At 31.4% G+C, this 14,267-nt stretch overlaps 1 protein-coding gene across 1 annotated transcript in view; it reads left to right on the top strand.

Moving 5' to 3' along the window:
• The window catches only part of Art4 (arginine methyltransferase 4), a 73,332-nt gene that overhangs the window by 11,872 nt on the left and 47,193 nt on the right, over nucleotides 1-14,267 (top strand). The window contains exons 3-6 of the mRNA XM_075362259.1: nucleotides 861-964; nucleotides 4,717-4,932; nucleotides 6,805-6,982; nucleotides 9,123-9,213. Coding sequence (XP_075218374.1) covers nucleotides 861-964; nucleotides 4,717-4,932; nucleotides 6,805-6,982; nucleotides 9,123-9,213 — 589 coding nt within the window. The remainder of the gene's footprint in view (nucleotides 1-860; nucleotides 965-4,716; nucleotides 4,933-6,804; nucleotides 6,983-9,122; nucleotides 9,214-14,267) is intronic.

The raw sequence follows: 14,267 nt of genomic DNA, 5'->3' as shown, positions 1-14,267 counted from the left end.
TTTTAATTCTAAAACCGAAAATGTTCTGAAGTGTAAAAAAAATTGGAATGAAGTAATAAGTATATTTTTTACTAAACAAAAAAAACTGTAATAAAATAAAAATGTGATAAAACAAATAATAAATAATAATTTATAATATAATTCTATAATACGCATAATTATCAGTTAATAAAAAAAAAATATAGGAGGTTGATGAATACGCAAAGGATAATAATGTATGTGTCCTTCCTAACACCTTTACTTTTACAAACTTGGGACTGTCTGGTACCTATGCGTGCCACCTGGATTTTTGTATACTGTTTTCTTGTGTGAATTTTGACATCAAAAATTAATTTTATTATTATTTTATGATTTCAAAAATGTTTAGTCATTTTTGAATGTAGAATATTTTAAATAATTATTTAAAAAAAATAATTTTTGACTTAATAACATAAAAAAAAAAACAACACAATAACGTGAATGAGAGGCGCTGAGTATTCTGTTAGAGATAAACTAGGAATGAATAGAGTACACAATACAGGCATAAAAAGCAGGGTATCTAGAACGACTAAAATGAAATAATATTGCTGCAACATAAAGCTAAGATTCACTAGTAGTCTTTTATTCAATTTTAGTCAATGATTTTAAGTTGTCAGCCACTTCAGCCAATCAGATTGTTTGATGTTACATAAGCATGAGTCAACATGTTAACTATTATATATGTGCATATGTATTCATTTGAAGGCACTGCAAATCATTTCTTCTATTTACATGTTAGAAACCTATCTTTCTATTTATTTACTTGTTTTAATTCTGTTTTTAGCTAATATGATTGTATTCTGGAAGCAACATATCTTGTTTCATGTAATCTTATGTTACAGAGATGAAAAGATTCCACTTACTTATGAATGAGGTTAAAGTTGGTAAAGGTATGTCTGTATTTTCAGAAAGGACAGATGATTCCTCTGCCGTCCAGTATTTTCAGGTGAGTATTTTACTTCTTTGCTGATATATAATTTTGTCCTTTTGAATATTTAAAGGCAAAGATATTTCTGCTTCTTGAGGATGATCATAATTGTAAGTTGTCTTGTTTTTCTATAGATTAGAGGTCATGTAATTTTTTGTTAATGCTGCAATATATGTTTATTTTTGTAGATTTTAAGTCAGTTTGTACATAGCATTGCTATCAAAAGAACTGCTTGACTGATAACTATGAGTATGAGTGGCGTTTAATGTATGTTCTTAGGTTCTGAGTTTATTTTTACAGACTATCTACATTTTACATAACAGTAAATTAAATTTATAATTTATGAAATTGTATTTCAAAGTTTCTTTACCAGTAAGGTATGGTTAATTCTTCTTGCCGGAATTCTGCCCTTGATCAATTTATTACTATATGATTACAGTCAACTCTTGATTTTTAGTGATAATTGTAGGGAAGGAGATTATAGATAAACTGAAGTTTAGAAAACATTTATGTGAATTAAAAAGGACATTTTTTTGTGAAAAGTTATATACATACAATGAAAGATGCATTAACATTATTTTTTATTTATTTTAAGTATCATTGGCCAATATCATGAGCATCTGCTACATATCAACTTCATGCATCTTTGTTACACATTGTTAAAACTAAACTGGTCTCTAGGAACTGGTTTAATAAAGATTGCCTTAGTGGTTAGCATTTATCTTTATTTCACATTCTCTTATTTTCAGGATGGTAATCACTGAGACATTCCAGGGGTTGTGAAACCATCAAGCTGTGAGGGGTGGAGTTCTATGCCTTGTGCAGGATTTAATTAAAGGAAGAAGCTAATAACTAATAAAAGGGAAATCTTGAGTTCATAAATTATTAACAGTAACATTAATCAGTCTTACTATGCTTTTATACATTTCATCATATCGCAAATTATTAACTAATTACAATATTTTATATATATTGCATAATGTTAATGAAGTATAAAATTCTCAGAAAGAGATGTAACAGCACACTTTTGTTTGTTATTTGTTGCTGGTAATTTAACTCAGAATTGCACTAACTGAATGTAAATATGAAATTACAAACATACAAAATTAGAGCTCAAAAACTGTGATAAACTATATTCAAATGAGAAACTTGATAAAGTATAAGTAATAAAACAATTTATCATATTTTATTATGAATAAAATTTTTTTTCTTCCATCAATATTCTGAAAGGGATTATAGTTAAGGTGTAGTATGGGAAATCACTTATTGATAATCAAGAGTATTTTTCTGCGCGTACTGCTACAAAATGTCTATTTTCAGATTAGTGTGTGTAATTTGAATCTTTAAAAAGTAATTGTGAAATGAAATTTAAAAAATGCTTTGTAATTGCAGTAATAAAGTTTTCTTTATGCAGTCACCTTTATACAAAATAAACTTAATCAAACCACATTGATTACACTGTTTTCTATTCTATATGTAGATGAGTTCATAGTTCTTCCAGAAGGATTCTATTTTTATGGGTGTATGATGCTTTATAAAGCTCTTCACTCATCTTTTACTATGAATAATTATGGTTAAGTAGCTACTATAGAAATTGTTAGGTCTGGATTCTATGTTCTCCATTTTTTTTGTGTCTTTATTTTGAAATTTTCTGAGTGTTTTTATTTTGGTTGGTAGAAACTTGTCTTATGTCCATTTTTGGAAATGTGCTTTGTTAATTTAATGATTTCCTATCCTATCTTACTTTCTTAACAATTTCTGACTAGAAAGTACTGTGCTCATTTTATTTGATGAAACATGAATCATCAATATTTCTTTTCCAGGAGCAGTACAAGGAGCATTACAAACTTATCTCTTTTGTTTAGTGTCTGTGTAGTGAGCGTTGAGCTTGTAACTGGGTCTTTTGTTATCAATTTTAAACTTAATTGTTTTTGTGTATTTTTAAGTAGTTATATTTTTTTCTTTCAGCTTGTTTTGTTTTTGTACAAATATTTTTCTAAATACTGTTTTATTGATAAAAACAAACCTAGTCTACAAGTTTTCGTAGTCTGTGATTTTATTATTTTTACATTTGATCATAATTTTTTATCAAAGAAATTTCAGATTAATAAAAACATACTGGGTTTACTGAGGTTTATTTTAATTTTTTTTTTCATTTTTTATTATGTTTTTTGGACAAATAATCGTTCTTATATTGAATACAGTATTTTTGTGTTTTGTAATGTGTTCTATGTTTATTTACATAACAAAACAGTGTTTAGCTATTCATTTATTTTTAAATTTGTTTTGTCTAATTTTATCTGTAGATATAATAATGTAGACTGAATTAATTTAAGTACATAGATATAGTCAGTTAATTTATCATAGCATTTAATTTGTTTTCGAAGAAAGTGATTTAAAAGAATTTTAAATAATTACTAGCAGTTATTAAGCAGGAATTCAGTAGTAATGAAGCTAAAGCAGGAAAAGTCTATGGATAAGAAAACTGCTAACCAGCTAGTTACAACATTAAGTATTAGTGCCAGAAAATTCATATTTGTCACATTTCAGTAGCCAAATTGATAATAAAATAAACTGTTTCATATTTTAATTTTTGCACACTGTTATATATTCTCATTCCATCTGAGGTGTATTTACAGAAACAATTATTTTCTTTTAGTGTTGTCATTATCATACATTATATTCTATGCTCACTGCCGTCTTCAAATTGTATATTTTGATGGCTTATCTGTATAAATTTTTTTTCAGCTTAGTAACTCAAATTCTGCTCACAGATAAGGTCTCAGATTGTTGGAAATTGTAAATCTCTGTTTTCATTGGTGCACCTGTTAGAAGACGCGGGTGATCAGTAATCTTTTAGACTTGGTTTTGCAGCAGGATTCCTTCTTGGCTTTTCAGTACTTGAAGGATACAGAAGAAGCTAGAAATTGGTTCTTATTTAATCTATACGATTTCATTCATTAATTCATCACTTTTCCATTCTAGTCCAATGAAAAGTTCTCAGTGGTTAGTTTTCTGGGTCACATGCAATTGAGAAATTTAGAATAATCATTGTAAACTGTGGCAGTATAAGTTATCTGTATTACATGTCTGCAATGGTTTGGAAGTTATAAACATTGACACAGCCAATTTGGTTAATCTGTGTATAATTTAAAATAATCAACAATGATGATACAAATATTTTTTTTATGTGTTTTTGAGACTGTCTGCTTCACAACAGATGGTGCGAGTTAATATATACAGTACTAAACTTTGTAAGCATCAAAATATGTAAATATTTCATTAACAGTATATACTGCTGTACTCAGTGTAAGAATGTGTGTTTTAATAAATATTTAAACGTGAGGGCAGGTAAAAAGAGGTAAGAACACTCAATAAAATTTAATGCTTCTTACAAATGTTGTTAATTTGAGTCTGTATTTATGATTACTCATACTGTGAAAATATTTTTGAAACAGGAACTATGCATTCTCTTACCTCTCTTGGCAAGTATTCTCTTATCTCTTTTTAATTAAATAATTTATAATTCATGTTATTATTTATGTATTTTTTAATCATAGACATCTTTTTCCCAAAACTAGTGTTAGTACTTCCTTAACAATTAATGTAGCAGATGTAGTTTACACCTGATTTTGACTGTTATTCTGAAAAAGACAGTCAGGCAAAAGAAGTAATTTAGTTGGTCCTTTCAATATTTATTTTCTTTGTTAGAATATTTTTAACAATAATTAATTTTCATTTTTTTTAATAGTTGTTTCTTTGTGTTACAGTTTTATGGTTATTTATCGCAACAACAAAATATGTTACAAGATTACGTAAGAACAAGCACATATCAAAGAGCTGTTTTAACTAACTCAGAAGATTTTAGAGATAAAGTAGTATTAGATGTTGGAGCTGGCTCGGGCATCCTATCCTTTTTCTCTGTACAAGCTGGAGCTAAGAGAGTATATGCTGTTGAAGCGAGTTCTATGGCATTACATGCTGAAGTGAGTACAGTGTTGATTATTTTCTGATAGCTATAATAAACTTTATTAAGTGAGCCTTCAATTGTTGAAAAATCAGTGTCATTTATCATGTTTTTTGAATTGGTATGTAAAGAATTTTAATAACACTTTTTTCTGATCCTATTATTATTAATTTTGTTCTTTTTTTAGGTGTATGAAATTAAAACCCTCATTCAAAATTACAACCGTTTCAATCTTTTTCAGTCGGTATGTGCGACTTTTAGGTTTTTGCTCATCGTACATAACAATAATTTGTAAAAATCAAAATGTATCGTTAACTGTGAAAGAAATAAGTATTTAGGAATTGAGTGCATTTTGTTGACTGGGAACTGCTTTATTCTATAAAAATAAAATGAACAGGAAAAACAGTAATTAAAAAAAAATATATAGACAGCTTCTGCTTGATTGATTGTGCCTTTGTTTTTGTTTATTGGCTTTATTAAGTATAAAGATATTTGAAATCAACTTTGTTAAATACTGTGTGCATTGTTGTATTTTATTAATACATGCAGTTTATTTCTAAGTAATTATTTTTTTGTGTTAGTGTGTATTAACATAATTTTTATACAATTTGTTTTTCTAGCCTTAAATCAACTGTGCAGGTTTAAATAAATTGTAATAAATAAAAATGTTTCATATGCTGTATGGTTTTCTTATGTTTAAATATGTAATGCAGTGCAATGAATGTGTTAGGCATTTTGTCATAATTCATGTGCTGAAAGGGTTTCTTTAAATAAACAAGGTGCCTCATAACCATGCCATGCTGAAGCTGATGTATCTGCAAAACAGAATAGAACCGATCGGGCAAAAATAAAAATGACTTAAACAATATGAAAGCTGCAAACTGTGCTTTAGCAAATTGGACCCAAGCTCAGAGACCTTATGGAATCTCATTTGTTTGAAATTGGATGAAAAAATTGACCTACTGTCCATTTGATACTGTTGAAGAGCATGTAAGTGTTATCAAAGAAAGCTTTAATTGAAACAATGAATCTGTAATAAATGAAGTTATGGATAGATTGAATTATGAAAAGATTTTTGTTGTATTAAACTTTGAGGATTCGAAGTATGCTGCAAAAAATATCTAGCTAAAGTTGTAATTTTCTTCAATATTTCCAACCTTGCTCTTCCTTTTAATATATATGTCATAAGCATTTTCAGATTAGGTAAAAGTTTTATTCAAGGCAAAACCTGTCCTTTAAAATTATTATTTAGTTCAGTTGAGGATGTAAACTTGATTTTTCACAATAAGAAGAGCTTAGCTCAAGGTTACCTTATAAAAAGAGATACAAAAACTCAACAATCACATTTCATTCAATACATTGATTAAGGAGCTTAAAAAGAGGAAAAAAAATGGTGAGGATGATCTCTTCATCAAAATCAGACATGAGTTCATTGTAATTTGCAGTTACTGTGAATTATTTAAACTAATCCATTATAGTAGTCATAGTTTATTCAGTTTTTATGTTATAGTTAAAAGTGTATTTTTTATATAATAACTGTTTTTTTTCTTCTTTTAACTTTTATATAGTTGCTATTCAAATGTCTGATATTAATATAAAAAATTTTTCTTTAAAATTTGGTATAATTTAAGTGTTTATATTATAATTAATTAATTAAATTGGCAATTAATTGACAATTGCAGTGTAATGATTATGATTAAATTTATTTTAATTTAATTGTACTATTGATAATTAGTTGGGTTTTGAATTGTGTAATTAAAGATTGAATATTATATATCTTTGTTTATGCATAACAATAACTGTGTGTGTTTATGCATATATATTTGTATGGCTGTGTAAGTAATAACTGTAAAATCTATATGCAGATTTAATTTGTATCTTTTGTTTACAGACTTTGGTGAATGCTAATAATTTGAGAGATAAGATTCACGTTATTGCTGGAAAAATTGAGGAGATAGACTTACCAGAAATGGTAGACATAATTATTTCAGAACCTATGGGTTATATGTTGTATAATGAAAGAATGTTAGAAACATATCTTCATGCAAAAAAATGGCTGAAACCTGGAGGCAAGTTAATATATGTTTTTGTAATTTCTAAACTATGGCTGATAGACAAATTAAAAAAGTTACATTTGTTTACTTGTATTAACAGTCTTAAAATAAAAAGTAACATAAATAAAATGAACGCATTCCAGTTTTCTTTGGGTGCTAATCAGGTCATTAAAAGTAGGAATTCTAAGGAGTATTAAATTAGAATGACAGTGGTTTATTTATTTACCTGCATGTAGGCTAGAAGCTAGTGAGCTATCCCTGACTGGCTGGGTAGGTAATATTAATTTTTCTATCTACCTTACAGCATGAGCGCTGCTGCTGCTCTCCTTCTCAGATTTAAGGTAAAAATCAGATTGCATAACATGTTTGAATATTTTCATTGTGCACTTTTTACAACCTGATTTGTCATTGGGGTGATATCTGCTACTTACGTATTCCTTGTCCTTTTCTTTATACGCCTGGAATTTTTCTAATTTTATCTAATCATCATTTCCAAGTATAAATGTAATTACAGTTTTCACATTTTGCCATTAACATATATTCAATTTCTGTGTTTACCCCCTGTAGTTTATTCAATTTGGTTTTTTCTCATTTTGTAGAACTTGCTTGTTTAATTACTTTGTGACTTGGAAACCAAGTGGTTCGTTAAGTTCATAAGTCAAGTTTCACTTGGAATCCCTTCATGAGATGTGGTTATTTATTGTATATCTAAGCATAACCTAAGTATTTATTGCAACAAGATCAAGTACATCACTGAGTATGGTGGGTAGACTAACACCTGTATGGTGACTATGTACATCCTTGCTATCTGCAGTATCAAAACCATATTTTATTGTTTTCTCGAATATTTGTTTTGATCTTTATTGATTGTAAGATACATATCAAGGTGAATCAGGATTTGTTATATCTTATTATTTTGAAAATTAAACGTAATATTTAGAAGAATTAAGCAGCGGTTGATAAATAATAGAGGTGATGTATTAGGAGGAGTAGGAGGTCCATATTTGTTAGTCTAGACTAGTGGTGAACGTGTCTTCTCAAATCAGATGATTTAGAAGTCGAGCGTTCCAGCATTCAAGTCCTAGTAAAGTTAGTTATTTTTACATGGATTTGAATACTAGATCGTGGATACTGGTGTTCTTTGGTGGTTGGGTTTCAATTAACCACACATCTCAGGAATGGTTGAACTGGGGCTGTACAAGACTGTATTTCATTTACACTCATACATATCATCTTCATTCATCCTCTGAAGTATTATCTGAAAGGTAATTACCGGAGGCTAAACAGGAAAAAGAAAGAAAGGAGGTCCATTTCTACTCATTAAGTTCTTTAGTTTTAGTTTGGGCTTTTTGTATTGTCTAGGATAGGAAGCAAAAGGAGTGAGGAAGGTAGTACCTTAGATAATTCTATGGGCAGATGCACTTCTTGAAGTTGCTGAATAAATATTAAGGATAGTTTAATACAATGCATTTTTTAAAACTTAATTGGGATACATTGAGTATCTGATTACAACTGACAGGACACTACCAAGAAATCAGCATAAGTAAAGGAGATAGATGGTGCATAAGGGATAATCTAACCACAGAAGGATTATGAAACAGCCAAACACCCTACCTGAAAGAGCTCTTCAAATTCTTCTAAGCAGGTGGAGTATTTTTCTGTGCACAGTTCCTCTTTGGGTTAGATCTCTACCCAGATTAAGAAGAATGTGTAACTGAGTTATTGGTTCAATAAGTTTTGGTTTACTAACTAAAGTTTCTCTTCTAGATAATAAAGAACTGCTTGAGAATAGGCTCTAGTTTCCTTAAGGAAAGTTCTTATTCATTCCCAGAGTTGTGTGACATATAGATGTATTAAACTGTTCAGCCAGATTCCCATTGTAGAAATTTTCTCTTTGTGTTACTGTAATTTGTTAATTTTAACTCTGTATTACTGTAATTTGAGTACATATTTGATTTTATATAATGTTTTTCTTTTATATGAGTAAGAAAATTATTTCCTCAACAAATATTCTAATGTTTCTTAATATTATAATTTTATTAGTAAATTGGTAATTTTTTGGATGATATGACGAGTATTTCTTTTTATATGTATAAATTTCATTTTCATACCATTAGCTATTCTGTTTATATAAATATATTTTTTTCTTTTTCAGGGATTATGTTTCCGAACAGAGGTGACCTTCACATTGCACCTTTTACAGATGACTCATTATATATGGAGCAAACTAATAAAGCAAACTTTTGGTAAGTTTTATTTATTTCTTGCCTTAATCCATTAAAAATTATATTAAACAGAAATTTTTAGGAGGTACTTCATGAAGTTCTGTCATCAGTTTTAGTTGCAATTGTTCTGCATTTTAAATCTGCTGCTGCCAAAAATGTTAATTGAAAGTGTTTATGAGATGTAATGTTTACATTTTGCTCTGGAAGTGCTAATCTCTTATCAGTAGTTCCACATCAGTGTCATAACAACATACATCAGTGTCATAACATGGTGCTGTTAGCATGTGACTTGTAAAATCATTTCCAGAAAATTAAAATTCTGTAACTATATGCTCATTTCATTAGTTTAATTATGCACACGCGCGCGTAGGTGTGTTTTTCCCCTTTTTGCTCTTGAGTATGTTCTCTGTTGTGCTGTAAATAATTATAAAAACCATCTATGAATACACCAAATTAGCAAGATTAATACAAAATTTATCAATTTATACAATCACTTTTTTGAATCCATGATTCAATCATATTTATAAAATACTGTATCAGGTAATGGTTTATTATCATTAATTATACTAAATAATTAGTGGTTGTAGTTAAGCTTTTAAAACAGTTATGTCAAATTTTTATATTCATAAATATATGGGAAATTTGTAAAAAAAGTTTACAAATTAAATAGTTTTAAAATGTTTAAAAGTTGAAAAAATGTTTAATGAAAAATATTATGCATTATATGCCATTAATGAACTACTGATTATTTGTTAATAATGACGTTAGGATTTATGCCATTTCCCATTACACGTTCCACCAGTCTCTTGGAAATTCTACTTCACAAGGCATAACACATCAACAAGGATGTTAATGATTTCCTGTTTGAAATTAATCTTGCAGGATGAGTGCAGTACATAAGGCTCTATGTACCTTCAAAAAATTGCAAACTGTCAGTTCAGAGGATGTTAGAGGCCAACGTCATCATGTTTTGAAATTATTCGATTTCCAAGAAATCTTAAAACTGGCATTGATTGTCAAGCTGTATGTGATGTAGTTCCATTCTGTTGAAATCAGTTGTTTTCAATTTCATTCTGTGAGAAATTTTGAGGTCACATGCTAAAAACTTTTTCACTATGTTAACATATCGATCAGGTGTTACAGTGGTTGCAATACTTTCTTCATTTTCAACAAAATTAAGGATCTATGGCATCATCCAATGACATCACACCATACTGCAATTTTGATGATGGTGTTGCTAACTAGTATTTTTCTGTAACCAATAAGTTAATGGAAGTTTTCTATTTTCATGTATTTCTTGTGATGGAAATAGACTTCATCTGACATCCATATGTTGTTGAAGAAATGCAGTGATGTTGCAAGTGATGCTAAAACATCATTGTCTATGGAGCAAGTGGTGTCTGGGTTTAAGTTGAACTATCTGTAACTGGGAGGAATGGAAGTTCAACTCGTTCAGTATTCTTTATAAACTTGTAGGATTTTACTATAGTAACAATGCATGCTTTCATTGACAGACTGAACGGCGAGGGTTTGTGATGATAGGTTGTTGAACTGTCTTGAGATTCTGGTGTATAAGTATTTTGTATATCACCTGGCTTCTTCTTCGTAGCTAAAGCTTCTTCAAACTTACAAACCCATGTTTTAATTGCATGATGAAGTAATGGGGCACAACTGCTGTGTTTTAACTGCTACTGATGGTGAAATTCTCTTTGTGTGGCTATCAAATCTTCACCTCTCTTATAAAAATATTTACAGCAAAGACATATTCAGCCCCAATTTGCTTCTCCATGACTACTAAATGACACAATATTTAAACAAGTTCATATTTGTTGTCTCAAAACCTGCCATTTCCTTGGGGCTGCTAAAAGAGTTCACAAAATTTCCTGTTTCTCTATACCATTGTGTATATTTCTAAATGTTCAAGTTTATTATTGTTATTAACATTTTTTATTGCGTGTTGTTTTTATTTCTATATCCGTGTTGTTAGTGATAGCAAACATTTGATAAACCCTTTATTTTATTTTTGGTATATTCTTAAATGTTGTAAAATGTTTTGTGTAAATGATAGATTAGTTTTACTAGTATATATTTGTTTGCCCTGCCCTAAGGATTGGGAGCCTAGCAGCAGGCAACAGGCCTGCTGCTAGGCTCCCGTGTCCCAGCCACGCAGCCGGAGACATGCAGCCGCTGCTGCGTGTCTCCTGGGTTGCAGATGGGTAGCTGCAAATAAGGGGTGTCCCAAATAAGTAGTCGTAAAGAGGTTATGTTGATACCGATATAGGCAGAAGTATTTTTTTGAAGCTCCCGGAATTTTTACAGTTTTTGTTGGTTTTTTCGTGTTTTCTTACAATTTCTATGTTTGTATGTGTAGCAGTGTGTGCTTGTTCTTCTTGTGTACTTTTAGTACCGCTTGTGAATGTTTTTTCTAAGTTTTTAGTGCTATTTTTGTGCGTAGTCCTGTGGGTTATGTGACATGATTTTCTGTCGTTCTTATTTTCCTATAACCTCTTTTTACGTATACATATTATTTATTCCTACCTATATTCTTTTAATTTTGCTTTCCTATTTTTTCCTTTTTTTCACACCCGTTTAATACTTTTCAGTGGTTTCTTTCTCTTCAGGCAGTCTAACCTATTAATCTGCCATGTGGTGGTTATAGGTTAGGCTACCCATCACTATCTGCTCTCTTTGTTGGACTGCTCTCTAACAGTATCCCTGCTTTCCATCATCTACTCTTACTATTTAACTATTTTGTTTCTTCTCCTGTTCTGTTTTTTCTTTGTAGTCCTCTTTTTACAAATATTTTTATTTCTACTCTTTTTCTCTAATTACTTCTTATTTCTTTCATAACCTCTCTTTAAGGTTACGCATGTAGTTTTTACGTTAGTTGCAATGGTCGGTTGGCTCGTTTCTTGGTGATATAGTTTAGAGGATGCTTTCTGGTGTCGTTTGCTAACCTTGTTAGTAGAATAATAATTATAATGTGTTGTGATTCAGGATTTGCTGTTTTGGTCTCAGTGTGTTAGCCAGTGGCATAGTCCAGCAAAAAAGCCCTAACGTTCAGCTATCTTACGTTTCTGGCAATGATTTTTTGTTTTTATCAGTAATACACTGCAGTGGGAGTTCATTAGGTTAAGCCTACTTCAAATCCCTCCAGCATATATAAGTGGGGAACTGTCAAACGTTTTTAGTTATATACATAATATTATGTGATTACTGTTACTGCTATTTTTCCCCTTTCTCCCACATTCTTATCTCCTCTCACTGCCTAATCTTGTTTACTAAATAATAACCTTTTCTAAATGTAACAAATAAAATAAACACAGTAATTAAAACTATATAAAAATAACTAAATTTATTAAAAATTATTTCAGTTACTAAGCTATTTAAATTAAATAATTTAATAAAATAAAATAATCTAATAAAAATAACTAACTAAATAAGCTATTTAGTGTAATTAACATATATTAATCATATAAATAAAATGGCCTCCAGATGAGACCAGACCAGGGCAATACTCTGATTAGGACTCGATACTGTTATCTCTAGCTTGGTATTGAAGATCAAGGCCCTTCATGACTTGATGCAGGTGAATACCAAATCAAGCAGGAGATTAAGAAAAGTAGCACCCACCTGCTCAAAGCGGCTGACAAGCTCCTCCCACTCACAAGGAACCACACACAAGGAATCAGAATATGTCGACAAAAAAAATTACAGAAGCTGCCACCCAGACAACAAGGAAGCAAGGGAGCCATGAGCTTCATTCCCTTATTTTGCAGGGGGTGCCAGATATTGAGGTTGTGAACCTTGACTGTAGGAGCTGGCCGACAGATTGCTTCAAGAAGTCTGAGCTTGTGAAGTAATCTGTTTGTAACTATCATGAAGCAGACACAGTTATTTGTTGTCACTGACCTGGTGACCATTACAAAGGATATCTATGTGCAGAAGATCTTCACCAGGATCCCCTGGCTTTGGCCACTCGTTGAGGGTTGTCTGGTCAAACTGGGTCAGATTTTTGTAGACAGGCTTGCCACCAGGTTCCTTGCAGGCTGTGTAGTGGAGGTTACACTGTCAGGCTTTTGTGTTCTTTATAGAATCCAAGGGGGGGCGAGGAACTGGTTGTTAGGGAGGTGCAGATGCAGCTCTCCAAAATCATGGAGATGTTGGATACGACCAGGCTTTGTGTCAGAGTCCCATCCGACAAGATCGGGCTTTGTTCATCACCTCATAGAATACCTGGCAAGACGTTTGGACAGGAAAGTTGTGGTTTTTTGTCAGGCTGGGTACAGACAGACTCAACAAATCCGTAGTGCCCATCGTGCAAGATGCTTCTAAGACTGTTTTTGTCAAGTCTAGTGGGAAGTCCTTTGCTGACCTCCTGAGGTCAGTTAAGCTGGAGATCTCCTATAAATAGGTAAAAGATATCCTGTCCAGAAAAGGGTAGGAATGATAAAGGGCAGGAATGACAAAGTTTGTTTCAACTGTGGCAAGGCCAGCCACAAAAGGTTTGAGTGCAGAGAAGCACAAAGATGTGCAGCCTGCAAAGCTACCTGTTACAGGATTGGTAGTAAAGAGTTTCATAAAAATAGGAAATGAAAGTCCTTCAAATCAATACAAACAGGAGCTGGAGGGTCTACAACTTTATCTCAAAGGTTACAAGATGGGAAAAATTGGCTTCATGCTATGCAACAAGCCAAATATTGCATTGTTCGCTGAGAGTCAGTGGGTCTCGGGTGCTGACAGCAGCACTGCCATTATCAGCATCACTGGTGTCTTGCTGGTAATTTGCTCCGGCAGTGGTCCAGGGTGTCTGGATAGAATTCAACGGCCCTGTTTAGTGGCTGTAGCTCGCCAAACTGTTCATTCATTGCTTTTGAATGTTACCTGGATGGTTCAATGTGGTGGTAGGTAGACAGTCAGCAAAAATCATCTTGGTAAGAGCTGATTTCAAAATTAGAAACCTGCTCTGGGGTGTAATGGTGAATCAGTGTGTGGTGGTTGTGCTCTCTATGAAGTGATGCTCAGTGTGGGTTTCACTGCCTTAATCAAGGTGACACCCTTACTTTCAAAAGAGG

This window comes from Lycorma delicatula, chromosome 4 (genome assembly GCF_047948215.1).
Source record: "Lycorma delicatula isolate Av1 chromosome 4, ASM4794821v1, whole genome shotgun sequence".
Classification (NCBI taxonomy): Eukaryota; Metazoa; Arthropoda; class Insecta; order Hemiptera; family Fulgoridae; genus Lycorma; species Lycorma delicatula.
This window is presented reverse-complemented; position numbering and strand designations above follow the sequence as displayed.